General features: G+C 53.3%; 1 protein-coding gene across 7 annotated transcripts in view; it reads left to right on the top strand.

Moving 5' to 3' along the window:
* Positions 1 to 25,786, top strand: part of Adora1 (adenosine A1 receptor) — a 31,609-nt gene extending 5,823 nt beyond the window's left edge. For 3 of the 7 annotated variants that reach the window (XM_021242502.2, XM_087193914.1, XM_087193916.1), the window contains exons 2-3: positions 23,801 to 24,428; positions 24,941 to 25,786. In XM_021242502.2, the coding sequence (XP_021098161.1) occupies positions 23,886 to 24,428; positions 24,941 to 25,252 (855 nt within the window). In that variant the 5' untranslated portion in view covers positions 23,801 to 23,885 and the 3' untranslated portion in view covers positions 25,253 to 25,786. Of the gene's footprint in view, positions 1 to 10,145; positions 10,171 to 23,800 lie in introns of those variants that run through there. The other 4 variants (XM_087193915.1, XM_087193917.1, XM_004862197.4 and 1 more) reach the window with 2 other exon arrangements.
* Positions 25,787 to 26,099: the final 313 nt, after the last annotated feature.

Below are 26,099 nucleotides of genomic sequence, written 5' to 3' on the forward strand. Positions count from 1 at the left end.
GTACCAGGAAAGCTCTGAGTGCCTGAGGGCAACTTGTCCATGTGTTGCTTGGAAGTGGGAATGGCCAAGATGTCTTCTGGAGGACCTCTTCTGCCCAGGGGCGGGGGGTGGAGCCAGCTGTAGGGGCTGCACCCTGACATTTGAGTTTTGTTTTTGAGTATAAAAGCAGTTCGAGTTGTGAAAAATGCAGGAAAGAGAAAAGGATGGTAAAATCCTCCATACTTGTACCACCTACAGAGAACTACTGTTAACATTTTGGTGTTCCAGAAAAATTTTCTAGACACACCCACGCACGCACACACACACACACACACACAGTGATATTATTTTTACATATTGAGAGCATCTATCTATATATGGTTTTATATCCCATTTATTCACTTAGCATTCTATTATAAACATTTCTCATATCAACTAAAATTATTATTATTATTTTTTTGGTACTAGGGATCAAACTCAGGACCTTGCACTTGCGAGGCAGGTGTGATGACACTAAGCTAAATCCCTGGCCCTAACTAAAGTTATTTTTAAGAACTTCTATGATGACTTAATATGGGACTGTATTGGGGGGGGGGTAACGGAAATCGAACTCAGGACCTTGTGCTTGCCAGGAAGGTGTGGAGCCACTGAGCTACACCCTCAGCCCGGACTGTATTATTACTCATCTTGTAGATTTCAGCTACAACACCTATTCCTTAGGGAGTCTTCTCCTCGTCTCCTCCCCCGGCCAGGTTCATTTTCTCTGTTAGGTGCTCAGACTGGGTTTACTCCTCCTGCCACATTACTGTGGAGCAGCGAGTTTTCTGTTTAATGTCTCTCTTTCTGGGCTTGGGAAATCCCAAGAGCCAGGACCAGGTCCCCGTTCATGTCCACCTATCCCCCATGGTTGGCACCCAGAAGGCATGCTGGAGGCATTTTTGGAATAAATGAATATCTGGATATCATATTTTATTTATTCACTCTTAAAATGGTGGTCTTGTAGATTGCTACTGATTTCATATTATTACAGAAACACTTTAACAATTCACACTGTTCCTAGGGTCAGAGCCAAGCGTAGACTCCTGGGCTGGGCCTTCTCTATCTGCATAACAGCTCTAACAGCATAACCTCCATCTGAAAGGCTTTTCTCATGAGGCTAAGTGTTTCCTAACTCCTTTTACTCAATTCTCCCTGACCTCTTGCCCATTTCACCCAAACTGCAAATCCCCAAAAGGGTGATTGGCATTCCTCAGCCCATTTACCCTCCTGGGCTGGGGAGGGCAGGGCTGTAGAGGCTCAGGGTGTGGTCCTGTTGCCTACTCTTTATTCTCTAAGGCCTGTGCATCCCCTTGTTTGCCCTGTGTTGAGGGATCAGTCTGTAGGGGAGAGGGCTTGGCGTGTGGTCGGGACCATATAGCAGGTGGGCTCAGAACAGAGCAGGAGACTGACACATATGGCTCCTTCAGGTGCGTGGATCACCCTTTAACCTCAGCATCTGAACTCAAGCTCAGAGGAGGCTACCAGCTGCTACAGAACAAAGAAAAGGCCGGCAGGGGCCAATGGGGATGGGGAGAGGAAGGGGAGGCTGGTGGGTGGGCTTTGGCATTCTTGTCCCTTTGGAAATACTGGCTTGAAGGTGGACAGTAAGTTGGAGGCAGCTGGCAGGGGCTTCCCTGAAGCCTAAAAAGAGACCATTTATCTCATTCCTTATCCTAGCAGTTTGTCCTTAGCAAGATTGCAGAGAGGTGTAGGCTTGGGCACCAGTAACATCCACTTATCCGCTTCATAAACATGCTTTGAGCTATGTACCAGGTGCTTTGCTGGGCCTGGAGACACAAAAATGGGCAGCCTGGCTGAGTCTCTGCCTCTGTCTGGGAGCTCTTTATCACCATTGAGATTATTGATTGCTACAGACCAAGATGGCCAAGGAGAAATCCCGCTCCTGCTCATGGTGGGAGCAGGGACAGCAGAAGACTGGTGCTTGGTGAGCTGCAGTGCTTGGGCTCTATCACTGCTCACTCTCTGCAGCTAGAGTCATGTGGAAGCAGCCCTTTGGAACTGTCTTCCTGCCGCCTTCTTCCAGAACTCCTCTGCCTTTTGGGAAAGTGGTCACCCTGGGTTGTCCCTACACAGGACCATAGTGTAGATAAATCTGTTCATTCATTCATTCATTCACAAAAACTCATCGAGTGCCTCATATGTACCAGGGACTTTTGTGGATACTTGGGATACATTCATTAAGAAAACATCCAGATTCTCATGGAGCCTGCCTTCTAATGGACTGGCGGACAGGCGCCAATTAACAAACACAATTCTTGAATTATGTAGAGTGTTAGAGGGTAAAATGGGCAGTTGAAACAAGCAAAAAGAGCAGGGTAAGTGGGATTGGGAATGCCTGCTAGGGCTGGGGAGAAAGGACTGCAATTTAAAATAGGATAGTCAGGGAGGCTTCCTTGAGAAGGTGTCACTCGGGCCAAATCTTGGAGGTGAGAGAATACAGCATGCACATATCAGGAGAATGCACCATGCAGGGAAAATAACTCAAGCAGACGTCCTCGGGTAGGAATGTAGTTGAAGTGTTGGGGGCCAGCAAGGAGACCCGAGCAGCCAGGATGGAGTGATAAGGGGGGAAAGTGGTGGAGATAAGGAACTGCTGGTCCATATACGGCTGAGAGGTCTCTGGAAGGACAGGTCCTTCTATTTCGAGGGAAAGGGGGAGCCATTGCCAGGCTTAGGAGAGGGAAGGGAGATGATCTGACCTAGGTTTTAAAGGATCGCTGTGGTACTGTGTTGAGAATATGCTCTAGGGGCAGGGTGCAAACAGAAGACCTGTTAGGAGCTATTACAGCAATTTAGGTGAGAGAAGATGGAGGTGACTTGGCTGAACGGTGGCAGAGGAGGTGGTGACAAGTGGTTAATTCTGGATGTACGTTTTAAAAATTTACCACTTTATTTCCTTTTTGTTAAAGTAAATTTTTCATATGATAAAGTACATGCATTACATGTGCACAGCTCAATAAGGTTTTGACATACGTGTGTAATACTCATAGAGCCACCGTGCATCCAGGTCAATATTTAAAATACTATAAAAATATTTCCAGAACCCCAGCAGGGTCTGTCAGTATCCTCCAAAAGGTAACCACTATTCTGATCTGTACCCAAACAGACTGATTTTGCCTGCTATGAACTTGTAGAAATAGAACTGAGCAGTATGTACCTTTTTAAGTCTGGATTTTGACACCCCAAATTATGATTGAGATCCATCTCCATTTCTGTGTGAAGCAATAGCACCCCCACTGCTGTTAGAATTCCACTGTATGAATGTACTATGATTTGTCTAAATTCTGGATGTATTTTGAAGAGCCGAAAAGGTTGTTTATGAAGTGGATGTGGGGATTTACTTTTGGACTGGATGTGGGAAAAAAGAGTCAACGTAACCCATACTTTTAGTCCTGAGCAACTGGATGAGGATGGAGTTCACATTGTCCAAGATGGAAAGGCTGAAGATGGTGCAGGATTTGCAAGCAGAAAGAGTTCAGATGCAGACATGTTTGGTATGGAGAATCTAAAAGATCTGTCACTGCAGTGCTGAGGAGGCCCCTGGATGTATGAGAGTGGAGTCCAGGCCAGAAGCTTGACCTGGGGATATAAATGTAGGTGCCACTGGCGTGTAAATAGAGTAGAAATCCACCAGGCTGGGTGCTATGGTTTAGATCTAAAAAGTCTCCCAAAAGTCTCATGTGTTCAGAGGTGGGGCTTTTGGAAGATGGCTGGATCTTGTGGGCACTATATAGATCAGTGGATTAATCCATTGATGAGTTCATAGGCAAATGTGCTGTTAGGAGGCAGGGCCTGATTGGAGGAGGTGGGTCACTGGGTTTGAGTCTTTGAACTCTGTCTCTCTTTGTCTCTCTAACTCTGTGTGTGTGTGTGTCTGTGTCTGTCTGTCTGTCTCTGCCTCTTCCCTTCGCAGCTTCCTTCCTGGCTGCCATGGGTAGAGCACTTTCCCTCTGCTGTTCTCCTTTCATACTACTTCTGCCTTGGAGCCAGGCAACCATGCACTGAACTCTCTGAAACCATGAACCAAATAAACCTCTCCTCCTTTAAGTTGCAGGTATAGGGTATTTTGTCCCAGTACTGGGAAGGCTGACTAATACACTGGATTAAATCTCCAAGAGAGAAAATACAGGTGAAGAAGAGGACCAAGGACCAGGCCTTGAGAAAATGGGGAGAAGAGGATGCACTAGGAAAGAAGACTGAGGGAGACCTGAGACCCCCAGATGTAGGAAGAAAAACCAGAGGTCAAAGTGTGTCATCCTGGAAGCCAAATATAAAAAAACATTTCAAAGAGGGGCAAGAAATTGGCTGCTTCCAATGCTACCAGTGGGTGACGAGAGATAAGAACTTAGAATTACCACTGGTGTAGTTAACCCGTGGGTGATCCTGACAAGGACAAGGTCAGCAGAGGGGTGGGGCAGAAAGCCTGACTGGAGAAGGCTCAGAAGAGAAGGGGATCTATACTCTTTTGAGGAATTTGTTCCAGAGAGCAAAGCAATGGGGCAGTAGCAGTCAGGAGAAGTGGGAAGTAGGCATTTTGCTTTGTGTTATTTTTCATCCTTTTTTTTTTTGGGTATCGGGGATCGAACTTGGGACCTTGTGCTTCCGAGGCAGCAGCGGAACCACTGAGCTAAATCCTCTGCTGCTTTGTGTTACTTTTGAAGATAGGAGGGAGGTCGGTATATGTGTGTGCTGACTGAAGTGATCCAGTAGGGAGTGAAACAGTAAGGATGGAAGGAGAAAACTTCAGGTTCAATGTCCTTGGCAAGTAGGGTTGGATCTAGGCCATCAGTGGAGGAACTGACATTGCACAGGATTCCGGCAGCCTTCTGTGCAGATGCTGGTAGGTGAAATTCTCTTCTGTTTCCATTCTCTCAGTGAAGTGGGAAGCAGGGTCATCTGCTGAGAGTGAGGATGCAGTGGGTGGTGTTGGAGAGTAGCAAGTGTGAAATAATTCTCCAGAAAGTGAGAGAATGACTGGACTTGGGAAGCCTAGCTCAGTGGGAGGCAGTGTGACGGGTCCACCTGAAACTCAGGGTGACGAGTCTCACGCTTGTGTGTTTATCACCAGCCATGTTCAGCTACACAGGCACAGGCAGGGAGGAGGAGAGACTTGGCTCCTTCATTGGTTCAGAAGTGCCAGATTCATGCTGGTCCCTGTCCTCATGGCACTTACAGACTAGCTGGGAGAAAGCCAACAGTTATGTGAAGAGGCAGGTGGCTACAGTGACAGTGTGAGGAAGGAAGCTGCTCTGGTATTCTCTGTGGCAGGCCCTGGTTGGCGGTGTCTCCAAAACCCCGCGTCAATGTCCTGAGAGACACACGAGGGCCTGAGGACTCAGGTAGGGCCTGGTAGGCCTTGTGGTTCATTGTCAACTGTTTGGATTTTATTCTAAGTATACTGTGAGCCTCTGAGTGATTTAAGCAAGGGATGACATAATTCAAATTGCATTTTAAAAAGGGCAAAAATCGTTAACAAAATATTAGCAAATCTAATCCAATGAAACAGAAAGGATAATGTATCACCACCAAAATGGTTTATTCCATGTGTGCAAGGGTGGTTTAGCATTTGAAAAAAAATCAATCAGTGTAATTCAATGTATTAACATAAGAAAGTCAGGCTTCCTGCTGTAGGGAGGGTGGAGTGGGGTCTGTTAGGACACAAAGCTGGCAAGGAGGGGCAGGCTAGGTGCAGCTGGGAGGAAGGAGGCCTAGAGATGGAATTGGAAAGACTTCAGGCAGGCTACAGAGAGTCCCAACTGGGAGTGCACTGGATGTGCAGAGCCAGAGATGATTCTCTGGTTTATAGTTAAGCCCCTGGGTCGATGGCGATGCATTTCTAGAGATGGGGAAGGAAAAAGAAATTGAGGGGATTTGTGGGCAGGTTTGTCAACAAGCTTCTTAGGCACCTCTGGCTGGGACAGCAGGGCCCTGTGCTCTACCCCAAGCTCTGCTCATCCTCAGGGACCCTAGGGAGGGTCCTGGCCAGGGAAGTGGGCCCCAGAGCCTCACTCCCTCCAGTGGTCTGCACTGTGGGGTGGGTTAGCCCTGTGTACAGTGGCTGTGCCCCCTCCTGACGTCAGGGTCCCCTCACCTCTGTGGCAGGACACTGAGTGGCCCTGTTTCAGTAATGCAGCAGAGAGGATAGTCAGTCTATAAGCAAGCAGTTTAAGTCCTGGCTGTAGCCCAGCCTCGAGGGGAGAGGAGACAGGGTGGGGGGCACCAAGGCTGGCATGGGTGCATGGTGTCCCCGCCACCCTGGCCTGCTCCTAGCAGCCCTTCCACATGGAAACGTGCTCCTTCACCCCATGGAGCAAAAAGGCTTTGAAGGGCAGTTGGCAGGGCTGATGTGCTGGCTGCTCTCAGAGGCTACAAGTGGTTTCCAATCTTGAGCTCTCGCCCCTGGTGGGGGGGCGGCAGGAACTGGGGCAAGGGAAGAGCTGCTTCTCAGCCCCTTTTTCTGTCCCCACTAAGCCAAGGGCTCTGGTGCACACTTACCTGGTTCCTGTCTGCAGACAAGAACCAAACTTCACCAACGATTCTCCTGGGGACAGGAGCCACAGAGGTATATTAAGAGAGCTCCTTTATGCATATGTTTTTAATGATCTGCCTTTCAGAGAGGCATCTCCCTCCCCCTGCTTTCCAGAGATGCATTAGTGACACAGGGTGAGAGCAGTCTTGATGGGCAGACAGATGGTGCAGAAACCCTACTTCAGCTTCCCTTAGAGCTGTGTTGTCTTGAATGAGTTGCTTAACCTTTCTGTGCTTCCATTTTGTCTTCTGTAAAATAGGCTTCTTAATACTTGCTTCCTAGGGCTGCCACGAGGCTGAGAGATAATGTATGTTAAGGGGCTGGCTCATAGTAGCACTCAGTAAATGGGGTTTATTACTATTGTTAAATAATGCAAAGCTTGTTTATCACTCACCTCTGGATGTTATGTGACTGCGGTGATCCCTTGGGTTCAGGTCAGTGTCAAAATGAATCACACACTGGAGGGAAGGCGTGGGTCTGTCCCTCTGCCCTGCTCTCTCATGGTGCCCAGCACCTCACCTGTGCACCGAGTGGGTGCCTGGTTCATACCTGCGCAGTGCAGGAAGCAGAGAGCTCAGCGGAGAGGAGAGAGCAGCCAGGCAGGGAGGGAGGAAGTAGCTGTCTCACGTTTGCCTGCGCAGGTGGGGCAGATGGTAGAGGATGGAGGATGAAGAGGAACGTTCCTGTGAGTCGGCAGGATGAGTTAGAGGCCCGGATCCCAGCCCCTGGCTCCTCCCTGTCCATGTCCATGTGGGCAGAAGGGTGCTGATCCTCTGCTTTCAGGATGTGAACAGCCCCCGATGCACCCTGTCCTCTCCAGGACCTGGGGGAGCTGAGCAAGGGCGGCCCACAGCCCTCTCTGGGCTGCACAGTGTGTCTGGGGCCCATCCTCTCACTCGCCCAGCCCCCACGCCCAGTCAGGGGTGTGATGAGCTCGCTGATGACAGACATTCAGACAGCATACGGCAGCTGGGTCGGCCTGTGGGCTGGTGACAGCCTGGGAGTGCGTGAAGGCACAGAGCCCCACTGTCAGCACTGCCTCTCCTGGGGGGGTTTCACACAGGCACACTGGGGTGTATGTGTGCATGCGTGTGTTATAGCTGCTTATTTTATAAGTCAAAAAATAATAGGCTACCCAAGAGCAGTGCCACATGCTGGGAGGCTGAGGCAGGAGGGTCATAAGTTCGAGCTCACCCTGGCAACTTAGTCCTTAAAAAAGGACTGGGGATATAGCTCAGTGTGAAGGACCTGGGTTCATCCCTAGTACTGCGAAAAAAAAAAAAGGAATTATAGTCTAGGCTTCCAGACCTGTTCTTCAACCTGGCCTGCCCGACACTTCATTCCCCCTTCCCCAGGTCTGCACCCCGGCCAGGCTGATCCTCCTGTGCCCACAACACAGACATGGTTTACAGGTTCAATTAACACATGCTTTCTGACAACACAGTCTGTCCTCAAGGGCACAGACTCAGCCTCGTGGGGAGACTGACAAGTAAGTTCCCAGCTGCTGCGCTGGCAGGAGGCCTGAGAAGGCCTGGACCCGGGCCCAGCCGGGCACACGGGCACAAGGTCACCGTCCAGCCAGGTGCTCAGCCCCAGCCCAGGCCAGCCACTTCCCACCCTGCCCGGGCCTTGGGGTTGAGGAGAATGATCAAAGACAGGGTTCTGACATTAAGACCACACACACACACGTGTGCACACACACACCAGTGTGCCTCTGTGGGCCCCCTGCCCCCAGGATCAGAGGCGGTGGTGACAGTGGCTTAGTGCCCTCCTGTCTTTGATGTCCAGTGAATCAGAGTGCTGCGGGGTGACTCCAGAGCACGTAGGACTTGTTAGGCCCTGGGTTGAACACCTTGCCTGGATCGTCTCGATTAAATCTTTGCACGGTTTAATGAGAGGCTGTAGTAGTATTGTATACTAATAGTGAAATATATCCTCATGTCCACACTTGAGGCCCAGAGAGACTAAACGACTTGCTAATAGTCACACTGCTGTGAAGTGGAACCAGAACTGTTGAAAAAATAACCGAATGGATGAACAAAAGCACCTGAGTCTGAGCCTTGATCCCCAACACTTACTGCCGGGTGATCTTGGGCAGAGCCTTACCTCTTTGGGTCGCAGGTCCACTTTATAAAATGGGCATATTTCTAGTCCCTACCACGGAGAGTTGTCTGCACAGAGGTGCTCCCGGACAGGAAGGGAGACAGGCTTCATTGTCCAGCGGTAGCTGGCACTGGTGTGTATGTGTTCGGGACCTGATGCCTGGCCCTGTCTCAGGTGGTGCCCAAGCTTGGGCCTCATGGCCTGGCACTGAGGGGCAGATGGAGCTTACATCGGCTGTAGATGGAAAGACCCCGGAGAGAGAAGGAGTTGTGGGGAGGGGAGGAGGATTGGGAAGCGGTGGGACCAGGCACTTGGCCAGCCTCCTACCCCTCTGGTGCTGTGCCATACTGTCTGCCTCCTGCTGGGGCTCTGGACAGCTCTGGGAGTGCAGGAGGAGCCCCAACTCTGTCCTGACCCACGGCAGTGAGGCCTGCAGAGGGGAGGCCCTGGGCCATCACTAGCTCCCTGCACGCACAAGGAAGGCAGGAGGTGGACTGGGGGCATGCACAGTGGTCGGTTGTGCAGGCTTTTGCTGCGCTTTGACCCGTCCAGGACCCAGCCAGTTCCGTGGCCTCTGCACAGGGACTGAGGATGAGCCTTGGTCCCTCCCTTAGTGGAAGTCCAAGTCCACATGGGCAGCGAGGGGACCTTCCCTGGGCCCTAATCTTCTTGTTCCAATGTGGCAGGGGTCTGACAGTCCACAGTTAAGACTGAAGAAACAAAGTTGAAGGGAGAACTTGTGAAGGTCGGTGATGGGGGACCCTTCCGAGCTGGGCAGAGTTGGGGAGATCACTGGGCTGTAAGGGCCTTGGAAGCAAAGGCTGTGTCTCCGGGGTGAAGGCGCACTGCTGGGTCAAGTCTACCCTGGTTCAGCCGCCTGCCTGAAATAGGCCATTTAGTCTCTTCAGGCTTGGCTTCCTTGTAGGTGAAGTAGGGGTAATGATGTATTGCCCTCGGGGAAGGTGTTAAAATCTCTGAGTGAGATAATTCTGTAAAGGGCTGAGCCTAGTGCTTTGTACATAGTATGTGTTGGGTAAATGTTAGGTGTTGTTACAGATCTCAGTATCTTACATACCTAAGGTAGAACTTTGAACCCTGAATAAATATTTGGGGAATAAATAAGCCTCGGAGTCTCCCCTCAATCTGCTCAGCACAGAGGGGCCCTTGGGGTTGGGAACCAGGAAGCCTGAACTCTGGGCCTGGGTTGTCATTTTGCCCATTTGGCTGTGTCTGCATCAGCAAATGGGACTCAGCATCCCTCCCTGACTTCTCAGGGCTGCTGCCTGCAAGGGTGCCACTACTTTGACCATATTCTGGGAGCTTCAGTCTCCATGTCTGTCAAATGGAAGGGATAATATCCATTTTATGGGATTGTGGAGAGAAACATGCATGAAAACATATGTGTAACCAAATGTGTCTCCCCCCCGCAACACAGGCTCATTCCTCCTTGTTCCTGGTGTTGGTGAGAGGGAGGAGGATGAATAGATGGTGGCACACAGGTATGTGTCTGTCTGCTGCAGTCGGTGTGGACAGTGGCTGGAGGAGTTCCTTCACAAGGCCTAGAGTTGGCAAGCTAGCCTGGGGGAAGTGGCTATGGCAGGGCTGGGAGGCAGAGAAAGCCCTGTGCACAGATGAGGGTGTGCAATGCCACTGCTCTGGGTAGGGTGCCTGGGGCACCTGCTCTGAAATGTCAGACAGGCATCTTCTTCCAGCAACTGCTCCCTTCAGGCACCTTGCTGCTTCGAGAAGTCTAGGAACCCAGAGGGGATGCTTGGCTCCAGAGGATCTGTGTTAGTCAGCTTTTATTGCCCTGACAAAATACCTGAGAAAATCAGTTTAAAAGGAGCAAAGATTTATTTTGGCTTATGGTTTCTGAGGTTTCAGTCCATGGTGGCTTGGCTCGATCGCTGAGGGCCTGAGGAGAGGCTGAGCATCATGGCAGGTAGTTTGCGGTGGACCCATGGCAGCCAGGAAGCAGAGAGGTGGGGGAGGAGGAGCCAAGGCGCCAATACACCTCCTGGGACACTCTGTCAGTGACCTACTTCCTCCAAACAGGCTCCATTTCCTAGTGTTTCCGCCACCTCGAACAGCACCATCAGCTGGGCACCAAGCTTTTGGCATGTGGCATTTGGGGCCAAGATCCAAGACATAACAGGGCCCCCAGGAAGACTTGCAGCCTGGCGGGGGAGGGAGTGTTTATGTGTTGAGTATCTCTTCGATGTCAGGTGCAGCATTAGGTGACTTATTTGGGGACATGTTTAATTTTATTTAGCCCTGCAAGACTGGTACCAACATCCCTTTGCAAATAAAGCAATAGAGAACCAGGATATAAGGTAACTTGAAAATTGTTGCCCAGCCAATGAGTAGCAAAACCGAGATTTGAAAGTGTGCCTGTTAGATAACAAAGTGAGTGCTCTTTCTGACTGTCCTCAGGGATTTCAGGCTGTGGGGAATTACAGCCTCTGTCCTTAAGGAGCTTCTAGGCCAAGAAGGAGACAGAATACAAGATCTTGCAGAGAAGACAAGAAATCAGTGCAGCCAAGCTATAAAGGCTGAGCTTTCCAAGTTGGAGACTTCCAGTGGGCCTGGCCCGGCCTGGCCTGCTGTCTGGTTTCCTTTAGGCCCTACCTGCTTTTTCTCCAGCCCCAGAGCCTGGGTGTGCTCATTTGTGACACGGCTGCCTCAGTCACAAGTGCAGGAAAGCTAAATCAGGAGGTGTTGCTAGCATCACACAGCAGAAATAATCCCCCGAGGTCCACAGGGCTGAGAGTGGTGGAGATGGGCTGGAGGGGCAGCTGGCAGCCTCTGGCCAGGTCCTGGGGTAGGGCTGTGCCTGCCGGAGAGGCTTCCCGCAAAGGAGATGGGGCTCAGTCTCAGCTCCAGCACTAAGCAGCCAAGCCACAGCCTTGGCCCTGGCTGCATTTTCCTGGGCCTCAATTCTCCCACCTGTAAAAGGGCTACAGTAGACCCAGATCTTCCCACCTTGCCAGCTCATGTGGGCACCTGGCAAGGTTGCAGTTTGGCAGTGCTTTGCCAGTGCTAACGTGATGTGCACAGTTGTGGTGCTGAGTGGCAGCCTCTTGACCCGCTCTCTTCTGCTCCCAGCTTTCCCTGCCCACATGGGGAGGTGTTTCTCCCTGGGAGACAGGTCACATGGGTGGATTTATGACGGACCCTGCAGGGCTTTGCTCTGCTAGTTCCTGTGTGATGCAAGATAATGCCTTTCTTTTTCTGGGCTTCCTCTGCCACCCTCCTCCCCAATCAGGGTGGGGAGAGGTATTTCTTTGCCACACATGGGGTGAGGACCACTGGGACTTGCTGCTGTAAATATGGCTGGGGTCCAAAAGCCTTGGCATTTGCTGAAAACTTGTTGGGAACGCAGACTTGCACTCTGACCCTAGACTTGCTGACTCATAACCTGCATTTTAAAAGGACCCCAGGTGATTCATACCCACACTACAGAAGAGAAGCTCAGATAGTCAGGGAAGCAGGGAGGATGTAAGACCACAGGCCTGCGCTCAGATTCCTCCCGTCCTCTGGGAATGTCAGTGCACGAAACAAAACACATGCTTTAAAATCAGCTCTAATGGTTTGAAAGCTGGGGTTTGTGCATTGCATAACATATGTACCCATATATGTACCTCGTAAATATATCCAATTATTATTGTTAATTCAATTAAAATTGCAGAATTTGGGCCGAGGATTTAGCTCAGTGGTTCCAGTGCCTGCCTCATAAGCCCAAGGTCCCGAGTTCGATCTCCGGTACCAAAAAAAACCCCCCAAAACACACGAAATTGCAGGATTTTTTTTAAATGCCAGGAAACAAACGTGGGCTTCAGAGGTGGCTGACCTGGGGTGCAGTTCCAATTTCAGCCCCTAGGGGCACAACTTTGGGCAGGTCATCCAGGCTCATCCTTGGAGGTGGACACCTTCCCTGCTGGATGGTTGTACACCCGGCAGAGGAGGGGCTGAACTTAAAGCTCCAGGCTGGTGGTAGCCATGGGATCACTGGGAGGTGGGCTGGGCGGGTAGCTGCTCCACTTTTCAGGTGAGGAAATTCTAAGGTTCTGAGAAATGGCGCGGTTTGCTAATACAGCAGTTGTGAGTCCAGTTCACACTCAGACCCTCTCTGCTGATCAAAAGACTGTGGCATGTGTGTTGCCTGGGCCTTGCTTCCCCGGCCAACCCGTGTGCTCTGTTGGCGAGAGAGGGTGCCAGCAGTAATGGTCAGGGAGCATGGGTGGTCAGGCCTTTGTTGGACTTGAAAGCTGGGGTCCTTCCACACTGCCCATTTGGATCATAGGTGTTGGTATCAGCTGAGGTGGGAGCCACTGTGCAGGCCCCCTGCTGCCACTGCTTCCGAGTCCACCCCTTCCCGTGCTTGCAGTGCGTGTCCTGCCTGATTCTTGCCTGGCCCAGTTCCCCAAGGCCCATTACTGCCAGCTCTCTGCAATTTCTTTTTCCAGCTCTGAGCATGGCCCTTTGAAGTTTTCGTGAATGGTGGATGGAAAAAAAAAGGCTTTGATTTAATAAGCTCTATCCTTCCCCACACATATCATAATGTGAGATTTCCCCCATCCAGGGTCATGGCAGAGGCCAGCGATTTATAGGGCTTCGCAGAAGTGGAAGAAGTGACTGAAAATGAATTTATTGATCAAGCCTCAGTGAAGCTGCCTTGCCAGGCTCCTGCAGAGATGCTGGCAGCAGCTATGTGCTTCTCCATTCTTCCAGGGTGAACAACCTGGTGGGGGTGGGGGGAGGTAAAAAGAGGGGGAGGGGGAGGGGAGGAAATCGGGCCTTCCCCATTTCTGCCTAGGCCTGGTGGGGAGGAGAGGAGTTGGTCTTTGGCAGGAGGAAGTGTGGTTAGACTCCTGGTGGAGCCACCGGGTGAAGTGGTTTGAGATCCTGAGCTGGACAGGACCGGAGAGTGAGAATCTCAGGAATTCTACGGAAGGTCCCTGTCTGGGAGGGCTGAGGACGGGGCTCCTTGACTGCCCACTGCGATGTTGTTGAGATGGGCAAGAAGCCTTGGACAGGCTCCGTTTTACTCTCCCTCTTGCTTTATTCAAGTTTCCAGTGGTTATTGATAGAGTTGGCATAAAATCTGCCATGTTTGTAATTGCTTTTTATTCATTGTATTTGTTGGTTTTTTTCTCCTTCCCCTTTCTGCCTTTCTGATTTGAAATGACCATTTTGTGTGTAATTGTGTGTGGTAGTGGGAATTGAACCCAGTTCCTTCACACTAAGCTAGATCCCCAGTACTTTTAAAATTTTTATTTTGAGACAGGATCTTGCTAAATTGCCCAGACCGGGCTCAAGGTTGCCGTCTTCCCGCCTCAGCCTCCCAGAGTGCCGGGAGTATAGGGGTGTGCCGCCACACCTGGCTTAATTGGATCCGTTTCCTTGCCCACGTATCATAGGGTGCCTACTGTGTGCCAGGTACTGTGGTAGTGCTGAAAGACCACATGGAATCAGACTTTGTCTTTGCCCTCAGGTACTTGCAGTTGTATCCTTAGGGGGCAAAATGACCGCTTTCTCTGGTTGTCCCACTTGAGGAGCTGGAGGGAGGGAATCAGATCCCACCATAATCCAGGGATCTGCTGTCCTACCTCTCGCTGCATGCTGCCCTGGGAAGGGAATCGACATCTCACCTGGGAGACCCTGGTGTCTCCCCACTTTTCACTGCATCCGGGCGGACCCTTTCCTCGACGAGCCCATCCCTGGAGCAGTAGAAGGGGGTCTTGAACAAATGCCTGGGGCCAGTGGGGCTCAGAGCCTGCAGCTGCTGGTACTGTCCTCTGTATGCTGCTGCCTCGGCCTGGGAGGCTGCTGGCCCAGAAGGGCTGGTTTCTGGATTGGGCCTGGCCTGGGACTTGGTGTACATCCCTCTGCCTGAGCTGAGTCAATTCACATGTGGTGGACACAGGGAAAGAACACATCGAGAGGACACCACAGAAAACTGTTAGATCTTGGAGTTCCTACTGAGCTCCAAACCCCTCTGTCTTGAATTTGAGGAGGGGAGAAAGCCCCAGACCCTGAGAGAATATGGCTGCACTTCTTCCAGGTCCCAAGAGGCATCTTTCTGGGTTCTGAGGCAGCCGAAGGAACTGAATTTAGACTTTTGGGAAGGAGATGGAGAAGTACAAGTCATAGAGTAGGGATCTGAGGATGGCGTGGATTCTTTCTTTGGAACAATTTTCAAGGCAGAGAGCTCTCCCTGTCCTCCTCCCACACCCTGCCATCTGTTAAATCTGTTCCAGAGCAGAGGGCTAGATGCTGTGAGCTTCAGGAAGCCCTGACGGCCCAGGGCAGTGAGAACAGAGACCCAGACAAGCCCTGTGAGTGAAATTGCCCCTTCAGAGCTAAGCGCCCCATCTTCCAGGCCAGGGCAGCATTGAGAGGGCCCCTCCTCTGTGACTCCAGGCTCGCCAGCCCTCCCCCCAGGGTCCCAACCCCAGCTGATGCTTGAGCTGATCTGGCAGGCATCAGGAATCTGCACTGGCTGTCTCAGGCAGGGGCAGATTACAGTCCCAAAGTAGAAAGGACCTTCAGGCAGTGCCCAGAACCCCACAGCTGCAGGCAGGCCGACAGATGCTCCTAGGGGATGTGGGAGAAAGGGCATGGCCCCTCCCTCAGCCTGCACAGGGGCCTCTGCCCAAGAGAGCTTTCCTGGGCGACCCACAGGCTCTGGCTTTTCCAGGACCCTCTTGGATCTGGCCCTTGGCCTGAGCAATTTCCCAAACCCCTACTTTCTCCCACCCCAGGCTCAGGCATGTCAGGCAGATCGAGGCACGGACTGATTCTGTAGCGAGATTGCGTTGGGTGGGAGAGCTGGGACAGAAATGAAGGCCCTGGGACTGGCTTTCCAAAGGGATCCAGAATTGACTTTTTGTTCTCGCACCCTGTTCTTTATCGCTTCAAGCGCGGACTGTTTCCCATGGAATCAAGGGCATCCTTCCTGCTGATGACATGGGTGCCGGCTGCTGTTATTTGCTGAGTGCTTAGATAAGCTAACACCAACCCCTCTTCTCGTCCCTTCCTACTATGCCCAGGACAAAACCAGGCTGGAAGGATTATTCCTGGGTCAAGGCCACAAGCTGATGAGAGGGGAGCCACAGTTTGTACTTGGATCCTGCTCCACTGTGCACTTCATTCATTCATTTGTTCCCTCTCCTTTTCATCTTGCTCCCCATCTTCCTCTCTATGGGTGCTGGAGTGTGGAATCCCTAGAGGAGGGGGAGCACGCTGGGGAGAGCAGTGTCTCAGGACTCCTCCCTCCCTCTGCCAGTGCAGCTCAGCTCTCCGTGGAGCAGGATCTGAGACATTCCAGGAGAAGGGAACCATGACCTGCCGGAACTTGTGCAATGTCTCATCTAACCCTCCATCCTTCAGATGAGCACATAGATGCCCTGAAATGGGAAGGGTCTCACTCCTGGCAGAGTCTAGACCAGAACTGAAGACTCCTGACTCCCACCACCATGAGGTACTCTAAGAGAGGACCACCCACCCTCCTCTGGGGTCCTGAGGTCAGCAGTGTGGATCACCCTGCTCCCTCTCAGAGCCGGGACATTCTGCGTCTTTCTGGCTTCCCCCTGCCCAGACCCTCCCCCATGTGCTCTGGTACCAGCAGGGCTGAAGGGTTGTCTGCTGCCTCTCCTAAGGGACCACGGTCTGCAGAGGCTGGAGAGGCCTATGGGAAACTGAATGATCTGGTCAGCTCACCCCTCGCCAACATCAAGCCTTTCCACTGTGCTGGAAAAGGAGTTTGAGCCCTTACCAGCGTGGCCATCCCAGGGAGGCCGCACTGCGCCAGCTATTCACGGGTCGCTAAGTCTGTGCAGGTGGGATGGGTTTTTTCCACTGCACTGCATGAGTCAGAAACAGTCACCCCAGGCAGGTGAGACCATTTGGCTTCTGTCCTTCCACCTCCCGGCCTCACTCTGAGAGCTGGAGAAACCAAATCTCAGGATGCAAAGAGACAGAGTGCCGAGGTCCGGGTCCAGTTCTGTGAACTCACTGTCAGGTCGGACACTGTCTTCCCCAAGAACCTCTCACAGGGAGGAGGGCGCTGTACCCGGCCTTGGGGGCGGGTGGATGTGGCTGCAGCTCAGAGGTGCCCAGGGAATTGTGTCAGAGGGCAATGCCTGGCTCCCTAGACTGCGCAGGAACATTCCGGTACACCCTGGGCCCCGGGCTGGGAGAGGATGCGGTCCTTGGAAAATGTGCTTTGCTCAACCCGAGAGCCCTCTCCCTACACCCCACCCCTTGCAGCCTCCCCTGGATCTGAACCACTGATCCAACCCCAACCCGTCTTTGTAGAGATGGCAGAACACACCCAGGGAGCAGAGAGGCTTCACCTCCAAGCATGGAGACGGTGGCCCAGGCCAGAAAGTCAGTTGTCTGTGGGGTCTTTGAGTCTGAGGGTTTTTGCTGACAGCTGCTGGGAACTTTGGTCTTGTCTCCTGCGGCCGTGCTGGTCTCTTGTCAGAGGGAGGCTCCCTGTGCTCGGGCAGGGCCTCTTCTATCACACCTAGCATGAGTCCTTTTGGGCAGGGCCTGTGTTTCTTCTTTTTACCCACAGTGCCCAGAGAGGGGCTGTGAATCTGCAGGAAGGAGCTTGGTCAAAATAGAGTCTCATTTAGGAATCACACTCAAACTTCATTGTCTTTTCCACCAGGCTGTGGTGTTATTTGTCCTCAGCAAGTGACCAAGAGCTATTTCCAAGGCCTATCACACTAATGACCTAATGAGTTTATCCGGCTCTTCTGAGGAGCTCAGAGCGGCCCCTCCTCTCTAGCCTTGCAGTCCGGCCCTAATGTGTTGGCCTGGCTCCTCTTTTGTGGGACGGAGAACGCTGATGTTTGAGATAGTGGGTGAAGTCACAGGACCCCAAGCGAGCGAGACTGAGGTCCTAGACATCCTGCCCTCTCCCCAGGTCCCGGAACCAGACTCCCTTGGGCAATGTTACTATTAAACATTTGGCCCCCGAAGTGGGGAGCCTTTGATTGTATCTGGCTTCCTGTTCTCCTTTGGGAGGAAGAATTTCTCTGCAGGAAGTAGTTTAATAGTCTGAAAGCCTTACTTCCCTGGTTTTAAGATCCATGTTTCCAGTTACAAGTGGCTGAGATGCTAGATAAGAAGGGAGCCAAGAGGGAGGGGACCAGAGCTCTGAAATGCTGTTCCCTCCCTGCCAAAGCAAGAAAGAGAAGGTGGAGGAGGCAGTCCCTGACTCCAGACGGCAGCACTGCAACAGGCACTGGGTCTTGGCCCTGCCCTGCCCTGTTCTCTCTGTCCTTGTGCCCAGTGCCTAGATGAGGAGCAGTTGACGAAAGCAAGGCCAGCCAGGCCCGAGGACCTGCTCTATGTCACCCCTGTCCTCATGCCGACCACAGCATCCTTTCCCACAGCTGTCACGTGGTCTCTCTTCCAATTTGCTGTGCATCTGAGCCTGGCCGCCAGCTCCTGGCTCGCTCACACTTCTGGGCAAGAGTTCTCTGGAGGGTTTGGACCTCATTCTTCCTGCTGCATCCTCAGCCCCAGACTGCTGAGATCAAACCAGGGGTGCAGAGATCACCGTCCATGTTCACAACCAAAGGCCTTCAGTGCCAGGGATGTGGGCAGCTGAGACCCCAATGGGACAGTTAGAGTAGCAACTCCAGCAAGCCGCCAGAGGCCAGGGAACGAAGGGAGGAGATGGGGTCTTGGGCCCAGGGGCTGCAGTTGGCCGGTGGCAGCTGGACCCATGGTGCGTGTCTGGAGGGAGGCCTGGGTTTGCGGGAGGCCCAGCCAAGAAAGAGAGATAATCGTGGCTGAGATGGGCTGGGACAGACACAGGGGTGCCTTTTTCCATTGTTCGTGTCCCTTCAGCGCTTCCGTTTTCCCATGGACCCAGCTGACCCAGGGGCTTAGGAAATGCAGCCGGCGGGGGCCACCCCTTGATGACACAGAGCAGGGCAGAGCTAGGAAGGAAAGCCAAGAACAGACAGCTCTAGGACCAGCACGCTCCATTCTTGTTCTCAAAGCGGCAGTAGCACCTCTCGCCTCCCCGAGGCACCATTTTTGGTCCTACCCAACAGAAGTCTTTAGGGCTGCCTTGTAGGCAGGGAGAGACCAGCGCTCTGTGCGCAGGAAGTGATCTCATCTGTGAAAGGGGACAATGCATGAAGCAGAGGACCCTCCAGGAGCTCAGCGCTCTTAGGTTCCTGCTGGAAATCTGACCCCACGCTGGGCTCAGGCTGCCGTGCACGTGTTGGTAGCTGGCTGGTGGCCTGGTGGCACTTGCTCCTCAGAGGCCCTCACCGCTGCAGGCTTGTGTCACAGGACCTATGCAGGGGACCATGGTTGTGTGATTCAGCAGCAGCTCCCCTGCAGCTGCCCACACAGCGGGCATGAACCAGGGAAGGGTGCCCTCCCCCAGGGCACTGTGATTGCCTCCGGGGCTGGGCCAGGCCTCCCTAACTGATCGTCTCTGACTGAACACCTGCCATTTCATCTTTATCTCTGGCTCCCTGAGCTGGATCACGTGGTAGTTCCTCAGTCAATCATTTCTGAATAAATGGATGTATAGATTTGTTAATCCACTTTTATATGTTTTTATTCATTCATTTGTTCAACAAATAGTTATTGAGCAGTTGTCTAGGTACTGGGAAGCAGTGGTGTGCATAAAAAATTGAGGCCCTGTCATGATGGAGCTTTGTACACTCTCCTGGAGAGAAGCATAAATGCATCAACACACAGATATAGAGCCAGAAGATGAGATCACCTCTATTAAGAAAATTGAAAATGGCAAGAGACTGCTGGGTGACAGGGACTATTTGTCTGGGATTGTCCCTGAGGAGGTGACATCTGTCCTGAGACCTGAATAAGGAGAGAATGAGCATCTTGGGAAATGAACAGAAAGTGCAAAGGCCCCGAGGTGCACACAGAGGCAAGTCTCTGTTGGTGTCTAGTTCCCAGGTGGGTGGTGTGGGGTTCAGTGCCAGGGGAGAGGGGGTCAGGGAGATTCAGGAGATAGCTCCATCCCTTGCTCTGTCATCAGGATGAAAAGCCAGAGTTGTCTTTCCGTCCTCCAGACAGCCACACTCAGCCGCAGGTCTTGTTCAGCCTGTTCCCTAACCCACCCCATAGCCATGCCTTTCCACTCAGTGCCACTAACACCCGCTGGAGTGCCACCTCCGCTCCTGCCTGGGTGGCTAAAGTGCCCGTGTTGGCTTTCTTGCTGCCTCCACGGCATTTCACACGATCCACACTGCACCTTGAGTTAGCTTTTAAAAGCAGAAGTTGCCTTGTATTATTCCTTCGCCAAAAGTGGCTTCCTTCTGCTCTTAGAATAAACCCCACCCAGAAGTGTACTGTGGCCCCCTCCACCCAACTGTCCCTGCCTGGGGACCTGCTGGGCTGGCCCTTCCTGCCCTTCTTCCTGCTGCTCCGCTCTGTGTGCCCGGGCCCCTGCACCTTCCACCAGGGAGGCTCTGCCCCATCTCTGCCTGGCTGGAGCCCCTGATGGCTCAGGGCTCAGCTCCTGTCAGCTCAGAGCTGCTCTCAGCTCCCCTGCTTGCCCCTCACTGGCTCCCAGTGCCCTGCGTGTTTTCTGGATGGGTCTTTTCGCTCTTCAAGGCTCTGCTGGGGTTGTTTGCTTTCTACTGCCTGTGTCCCCACCTCCCGGAAGTGCTTTCTGAGTACCTGCCTGTTCCTGGCTGTATTTCCAAACCCTAGCACCTGACCCCGCGGCCTGCAGGGGTCACCTTGGTTGCTTCCTGGCCGAGTGCCCTTGGACGTGTGTCCTAATCTTGGCTCATTCCTTACTGCAGCTAGGAAATGGGGTTATAATAGCGCCTGGCTCAGAGGCCCTGGCTGAGGTATCAGTGAAATCGTGTGTACAAAGTCCGTGCTGAGCATGGAATGTGGCAATAAATGTTAGCTCTTATCAGCTTCGCCATTGTTCTTATTGTTGATTGGTTAGCTATTATTTCTCAGTTTCCCCTCACGTAGCCTCAGAATCTCCTTCCTCCTGTGCGGCAGCCCTGCAGGGCGTCCAGGGTAGAAGCAATGGCTTCCTGTGCCCCTCTGTGGATGCAGATTTGGGGGCCTTCTTCCCTCACCACCGAGAGACTCAACAGTAGCCCCTTCCAGGTTTTTCTTTAGCGATTCCTCCCCCTCTCAGGGTCCCCGTTGCTTCAGGTACCTACTCAGTCTTTTCATGCTGTCATCCTCAATAAGATGATGCCCGCTAACTGACCCTATGAAGTTAGTGTTACCCCTTCAGCTGGATCTCTAAGGGGCCATCTGTCCTGCTGGCCTCCAGTTTTCCCTGTCCCCTGACCTCATTGTCTGCGACTGCGCACTCCTTTGGCGGCCAGTGCTCTGACTAGTTCCCTGAACAGCTCCCCAGGGTGGCAAGGAATCTTCTAGCATTGGAGGCACCTTTCATACCCCTGCCCCACGAGTGCCTCCGCTTCCCTTTCCGTGTGTAAGAGAGGTGAACGTCCCCAGGCTCCATGAGAGCAGGCCCCACCACAGCCAAGGTCCTGGGCCCAGCCCTTTCCCACCAGGGAGAAAATAGCAAGAAAAACAGATGAGACTGATACTGTGTGTACTGGGTCAGCCAGGACCCGGTCCTGGAGGAGCCCCAGGAAAGCTTTAACCCTGGGGCCCTGGGCGGGCAGGAAGGATGACGGATGGACGGAGGGGCAGGGAGCGCCTCTCCAGCTAGAAGTGGCCACCACCCTCTCTCCCATCCGGGACCCTGGCAGTGCCCCTCCCCTCTCTCCATAGGTGATCACTGCCCAGATGGGGTCCTGGGCTATACCCCAGTCCTCAGGCTGAGCCGAAGCACCAGAGGTCACTCGATCCACACCCTCTCGCCTGGCACCCTCTCTGAGCAGGGTCCAGGTGTTCCCATTTCAAAGCAGTCTGAGTCTGTCGGTCCTCAGCATCTAAACCCCCCCTAGTCAGCCCGGGGTCCAGAAGGAGGGCTGGGGTGGAGCCAGGAGTCCTGGCCCAGCAGAATCCTAATCTGTGGGATGGGATTCCACTCTGCTGGGCTTCCCTACAGCGGAGTTTTGGGGCTCAACTGAGAATTGACTGTGAAAGGGCTTTGTAAATGACAAATGCGATATAAATTATTGATAGATGTGATGGGCAGTGATGCTGGGGACAAGGTATCTGGCCCTACCTGTCCTGCTGCAGCTGCAGCCCCAGCCCCCTTTGGTCCTGTGGAGGCCTACCTTAGGGACCTGGCCCCAGGCCTGGGTGACGGCTGAAACAGTGTCCCACAGAATGACCTATGCACCTTTGGTCTTTCCCCAGACTTGTGCCAGACCCGGAGGGCATGGGGGTAGCAGGACACTAAGATCATCAGGAGCCAGACCTGAGCAAGATGTTTTAACAGCATTTAGGCTATGTTTGCTGAGCACCTAGGGACCCGAGTTGTTCCAGGTGTGTTTGTCTAGGAGCTCAGAAGGCCGAGAGCTCAGGCTAAGGAATCTTGGCAGGGTGTTTGCAGAGCATTTGCACATGTTATCTTTTTCGATCCTTGCTCTCTGATGTAGGTCTCATTTTACAGAGGAGGAATTGAGCTCGAACACTGCAGACCTGGGGCCCACATTCGGGCCTGGCCAGCCGTTCTGCTGGGAATACAAGGGGAGGGTGGGCTTTCATAGCAGCAGGGGAGCGGGTCAGCTGCAAGCCTCCTGTGACCAAGCGGTAGGGGGGCTGAGTAGTGTCATCCAGGGTACTCAGTTTCTCCTTGGGAATGGCAGAGAGATCTGGTACGAGGCCCCAAAGGGCCCTTCTTGTGCTTGTCTCCTAGGTGGTTTAGGGAGGGGGTGCCTAGCTTCTCCCACCCTCCAAGTTGTCCCCCTTCCTGGCCTCATAGCCTGCCCAGAGCAAGTGGGATTTAATGAATCCAAAGGGGTCTAGAAAAATTGACTTCTAGCGATGGAGGGGCCTTAAGCTTCACCACCGAGAAGAAAGCTGCAGATTCTGCAGGCACAGGGCAGAAGAGAACGGAGTCAGGGGCCCCCTGTAACACCCCCAACCCCATCTCGAGGCTGTCCACCTGCTCAGTGGGCACTCCATCCCTCTCAGGAGCTGTACTGGAAAATAACAAGTGGGCAAGCTGCAGAGTCAGGCTGGCGCTTCCTCGAAGGCCAGCGTGTGGGGAGAAGACACTAGGCTGGCTGTGGCTGGGTTGGTTTAAAGAGAGGTGAGGGGGCCCTAAAATACCAAAACCCTCCCCGTGGCCAACGGGCAGCCTCATCTGTGTGTCATCCAAAGGTTTTCACCTTCTTTCTGTGTCCTGACATGAAAAAGGTTGGAAAGCTCTGTTTTTTGACATCACCCTGCATGTTTCCTTTGAAGGACGTATCATCATCTGTTGTCTTCTTTCCCTACTTTTGTGTTATTGGTCTCTTCCCCCATAATGTGAGCTACATAGAGGCAGGAATCTTTTTTTTTTTTTGGTACTGGGGATCCAACTCAGGGATTGAACTCGGGTCCTTGTGCTTACGCAGCAGGCGGCGAAACCACTGAGCTAAATCCCCAGCCCGAGGCAGGAATCTTTCTTTCTCATCCACAACCCAGAGCAATGATAAGAAGCACTTGATAAATATTTGCCGAATAATGCACCCATGTATGCAAGCTTTGTGTGGAGGAATGAACGAGTGAAAGTATCCAGCATGTAGTAGACACTCAGTGAACCCCAGTTTTATTTCCTGAGAATCGTTATCAACTGCTTCATGAGGACCACCCCCTAGGGCTAAGCATGTGCAGTCGTTGGGAAAGAGTGGGATCTAAAGGTGGAGGTAGGAAAGGGGGTGCTGGCAGGGGAAAATAGGTCAGGAGAGGGGAGGGTTTGTGACCGTGGAGTCAGCAGACCCTAGTATAACAGTGGACTGTTACTCCCCTGGCTGTTTAGGTGAGTGTAGACATGTGCTGGGAAGCACAGAACAGCGCAGTCACCTTCCATGTGACCTTGGGCAGATCTCGTGACCACACCCATCCTACTCTCTGGGTCCTGGACGGGGAGGGGGCATCCCGTGGGAACCCCCCGGGGACCAGGTGAGCCTCAGAGGGGCCTTCACGGCAGCTGGGTGGCAGCTTCTCACACCCTGCCCTCCTGTCCCACAGGTACAAGACGGTGGTGACCCCACGGAGGGCAGCAGTGGCCATAGCTGGCTGTTGGATTCTTTCGCTTGTGGTGGGCCTGACACCTATGTTTGGCTGGAACAATCTGCGTCAGGTGGAGACGGCATGGGCGGCCAACGGCAGCACTGGGGAGCCCGTGATCAAGTGTGAGTTTGAGAAGGTCATCAGCATGGAGTACATGGTCTACTTCAACTTCTTCGTCTGGGTGCTGCCGCCACTGCTCCTCATGGTCCTCATCTACCTGGAGGTCTTCTACTTGATCCGAAAGCAGCTCAGCAAGAAGGTGTCGGCTTCCTCCAGCGACCCGCAGAAGTACTACGGGAAGGAGCTGAAGATCGCCAAGTCTCTGGCCCTCATCCTCTTCCTCTTTGCCCTTAGCTGGCTGCCCCTGCACATCCTGAACTGCATCACCCTATTCTGTCCCACCTGCCACAAGCCCACCATCCTTATCTACATCGCCATCTTCCTCACGCATGGCAACTCAGCCATGAACCCCATCGTCTATGCCTTCCGAATCCAGAAGTTCCGGGTGACCTTCCTTAAGATTTGGAATGATCATTTCCGCTGCCGGCCGGAGCCCCCCATTGACGAGGACCTCCCTGAAGAGAAGGTGGATGACTAGACTCTGTGTCTGCTTCCTCCAGCCCCTGTCTAGCGGGCCTCAGCCCGGACCCATGTCCCCACTGTCCTTTTGGTCTTGCTGGGCTTCCACAACAGGGCTGTGGTTGTGACAGGGAAGGCTCTGAGTGGAAGCCCTCAGAGCAGGGCTCGTCCCTGAGGAGTTCATGGCCTTGCATGGTGGGGACCTGGAGCAGGCCTGTGAGGGCAGTTCACGGGGAAGGGACTGGGCACTGCAAGGCAAGAGGAAAGTGTCTTGAGCCCCTTTGCCTGCCCCATCCCATGGGTGGTCCAGCGCTTCAGGGCTGGGCAGGTCCTGAGTGGGACTGTGGAGGGGGCTTCAGGCCGGGAGAGGATGTTCAGGCCAGCCAAGGGAACCTGGTGGTCTTAGGTGTTGGTGGTGTAGCCCTGGGACCCAGCTTCAGGACAGGAGGGGATCCCTCCCAAGATGGAGGATGGGAGAAACGATGATGTCCTGGTCTTACTTTCTCTAATGTTCTCTAGAAGGTGGCCAGGAGCAGTACAGGGCAGGAATCAAGGAGCATCGGCCACCAACTCCGAGGATTCTGCACTTTTGGCAATGACAGGGTCAGGATGCCTGCTCTCCTAACCCTGGGCAACCCAGGATTGTACTTGAGAGAGAGGCAGAAGGAGTGGTCCAGAAATCATTTCTCACATTTGTTTTATTCTTCACCAGCTCCCAGGGGGGCTCCAAGCCCTGGGGAGTGTGGCTCTGTAGCGGCTGGTCTCAAGCATCCACCAAGGGGCAGCACGGAGCCCTCCGTGCCCCAAGCGTCCCAGGAGCCTGGAGTGTAACTTCCTATCTTCTGGGCCACCACCTTCCACGTTCCATGTTCCACCAGCCCTCGGTGACAGACCTGGGCTGCCCTGGGGACACCATCACTGCTACTTCTGGGCCCAATGGAGAAGAAAGCTTCAGCTCTTGGGCGCCTTCTTTGGGGGATGGGGTGAAGGAAACATTGCAGAGGCCTGGAGGCGGGGTGTGGCGGGCTGGAGCCAGCCAGCAGGGACCGCCCTCCTGAGGACGGGAAGGATCTTGCCGACCGTCAGTACCCTACGTGGCCCTGGTATTTGGCTCACTCTGGGGGGACTTCGGAAGCTGTGGTGAAGATGTAGCCTAGGCCTGGAGGGCTCTGGAAAGAGGAGCTCCCGCCTTGCCGAGAGCCCAGGCAGAGCCCGTTGTGGAGGGTGAGGTGGGGAGAGAGATGCTTGTGGGGCTCCTGGGTTCTGGGTGTGAATGCTGACTCCAGGCCTCTGCCTTTGCCGGAGGTGGGGTGTCCCTGGCTCCCAGTGGAGCCCCGTGTGACTAATAAAAGACCGTGAACCCTCGTGCAGCCATTGTCACCAGCACCCACTGCCACCGGTGACAGAGGAACCAGCACAGCCTTGGCAGAGAAGCCAGAATGGGGGCAGGAAGAAGCGAGGAGAGGGGTCTGGGGGGCTTGGAGTCGAGAGGGGCCCAGAGAGGTGTTTCTACTGCTGTAGTCACGCACTGGGGGAAGCACGTCCTGAGTCAGAAAGCGCGGTCTGGACCTCTTGGGGCTGGAACATGCCCTGTGACATCTTGAGACGTTCCCCATGGCACTTTCCTCAGAGTGGCATGTTCAGTGCCGCCCCCGTAGCGATGAAGCCCTCCCCCCTT

This window comes from Heterocephalus glaber, unplaced genomic scaffold (assembly GCF_053883595.1).
Source record: "Heterocephalus glaber isolate CG9 unplaced genomic scaffold, H.glaber_assembly_v1.0 deba00001600, whole genome shotgun sequence".
Lineage (NCBI taxonomy): Eukaryota > Metazoa > Chordata > Mammalia > Rodentia > Bathyergidae > Heterocephalus > Heterocephalus glaber.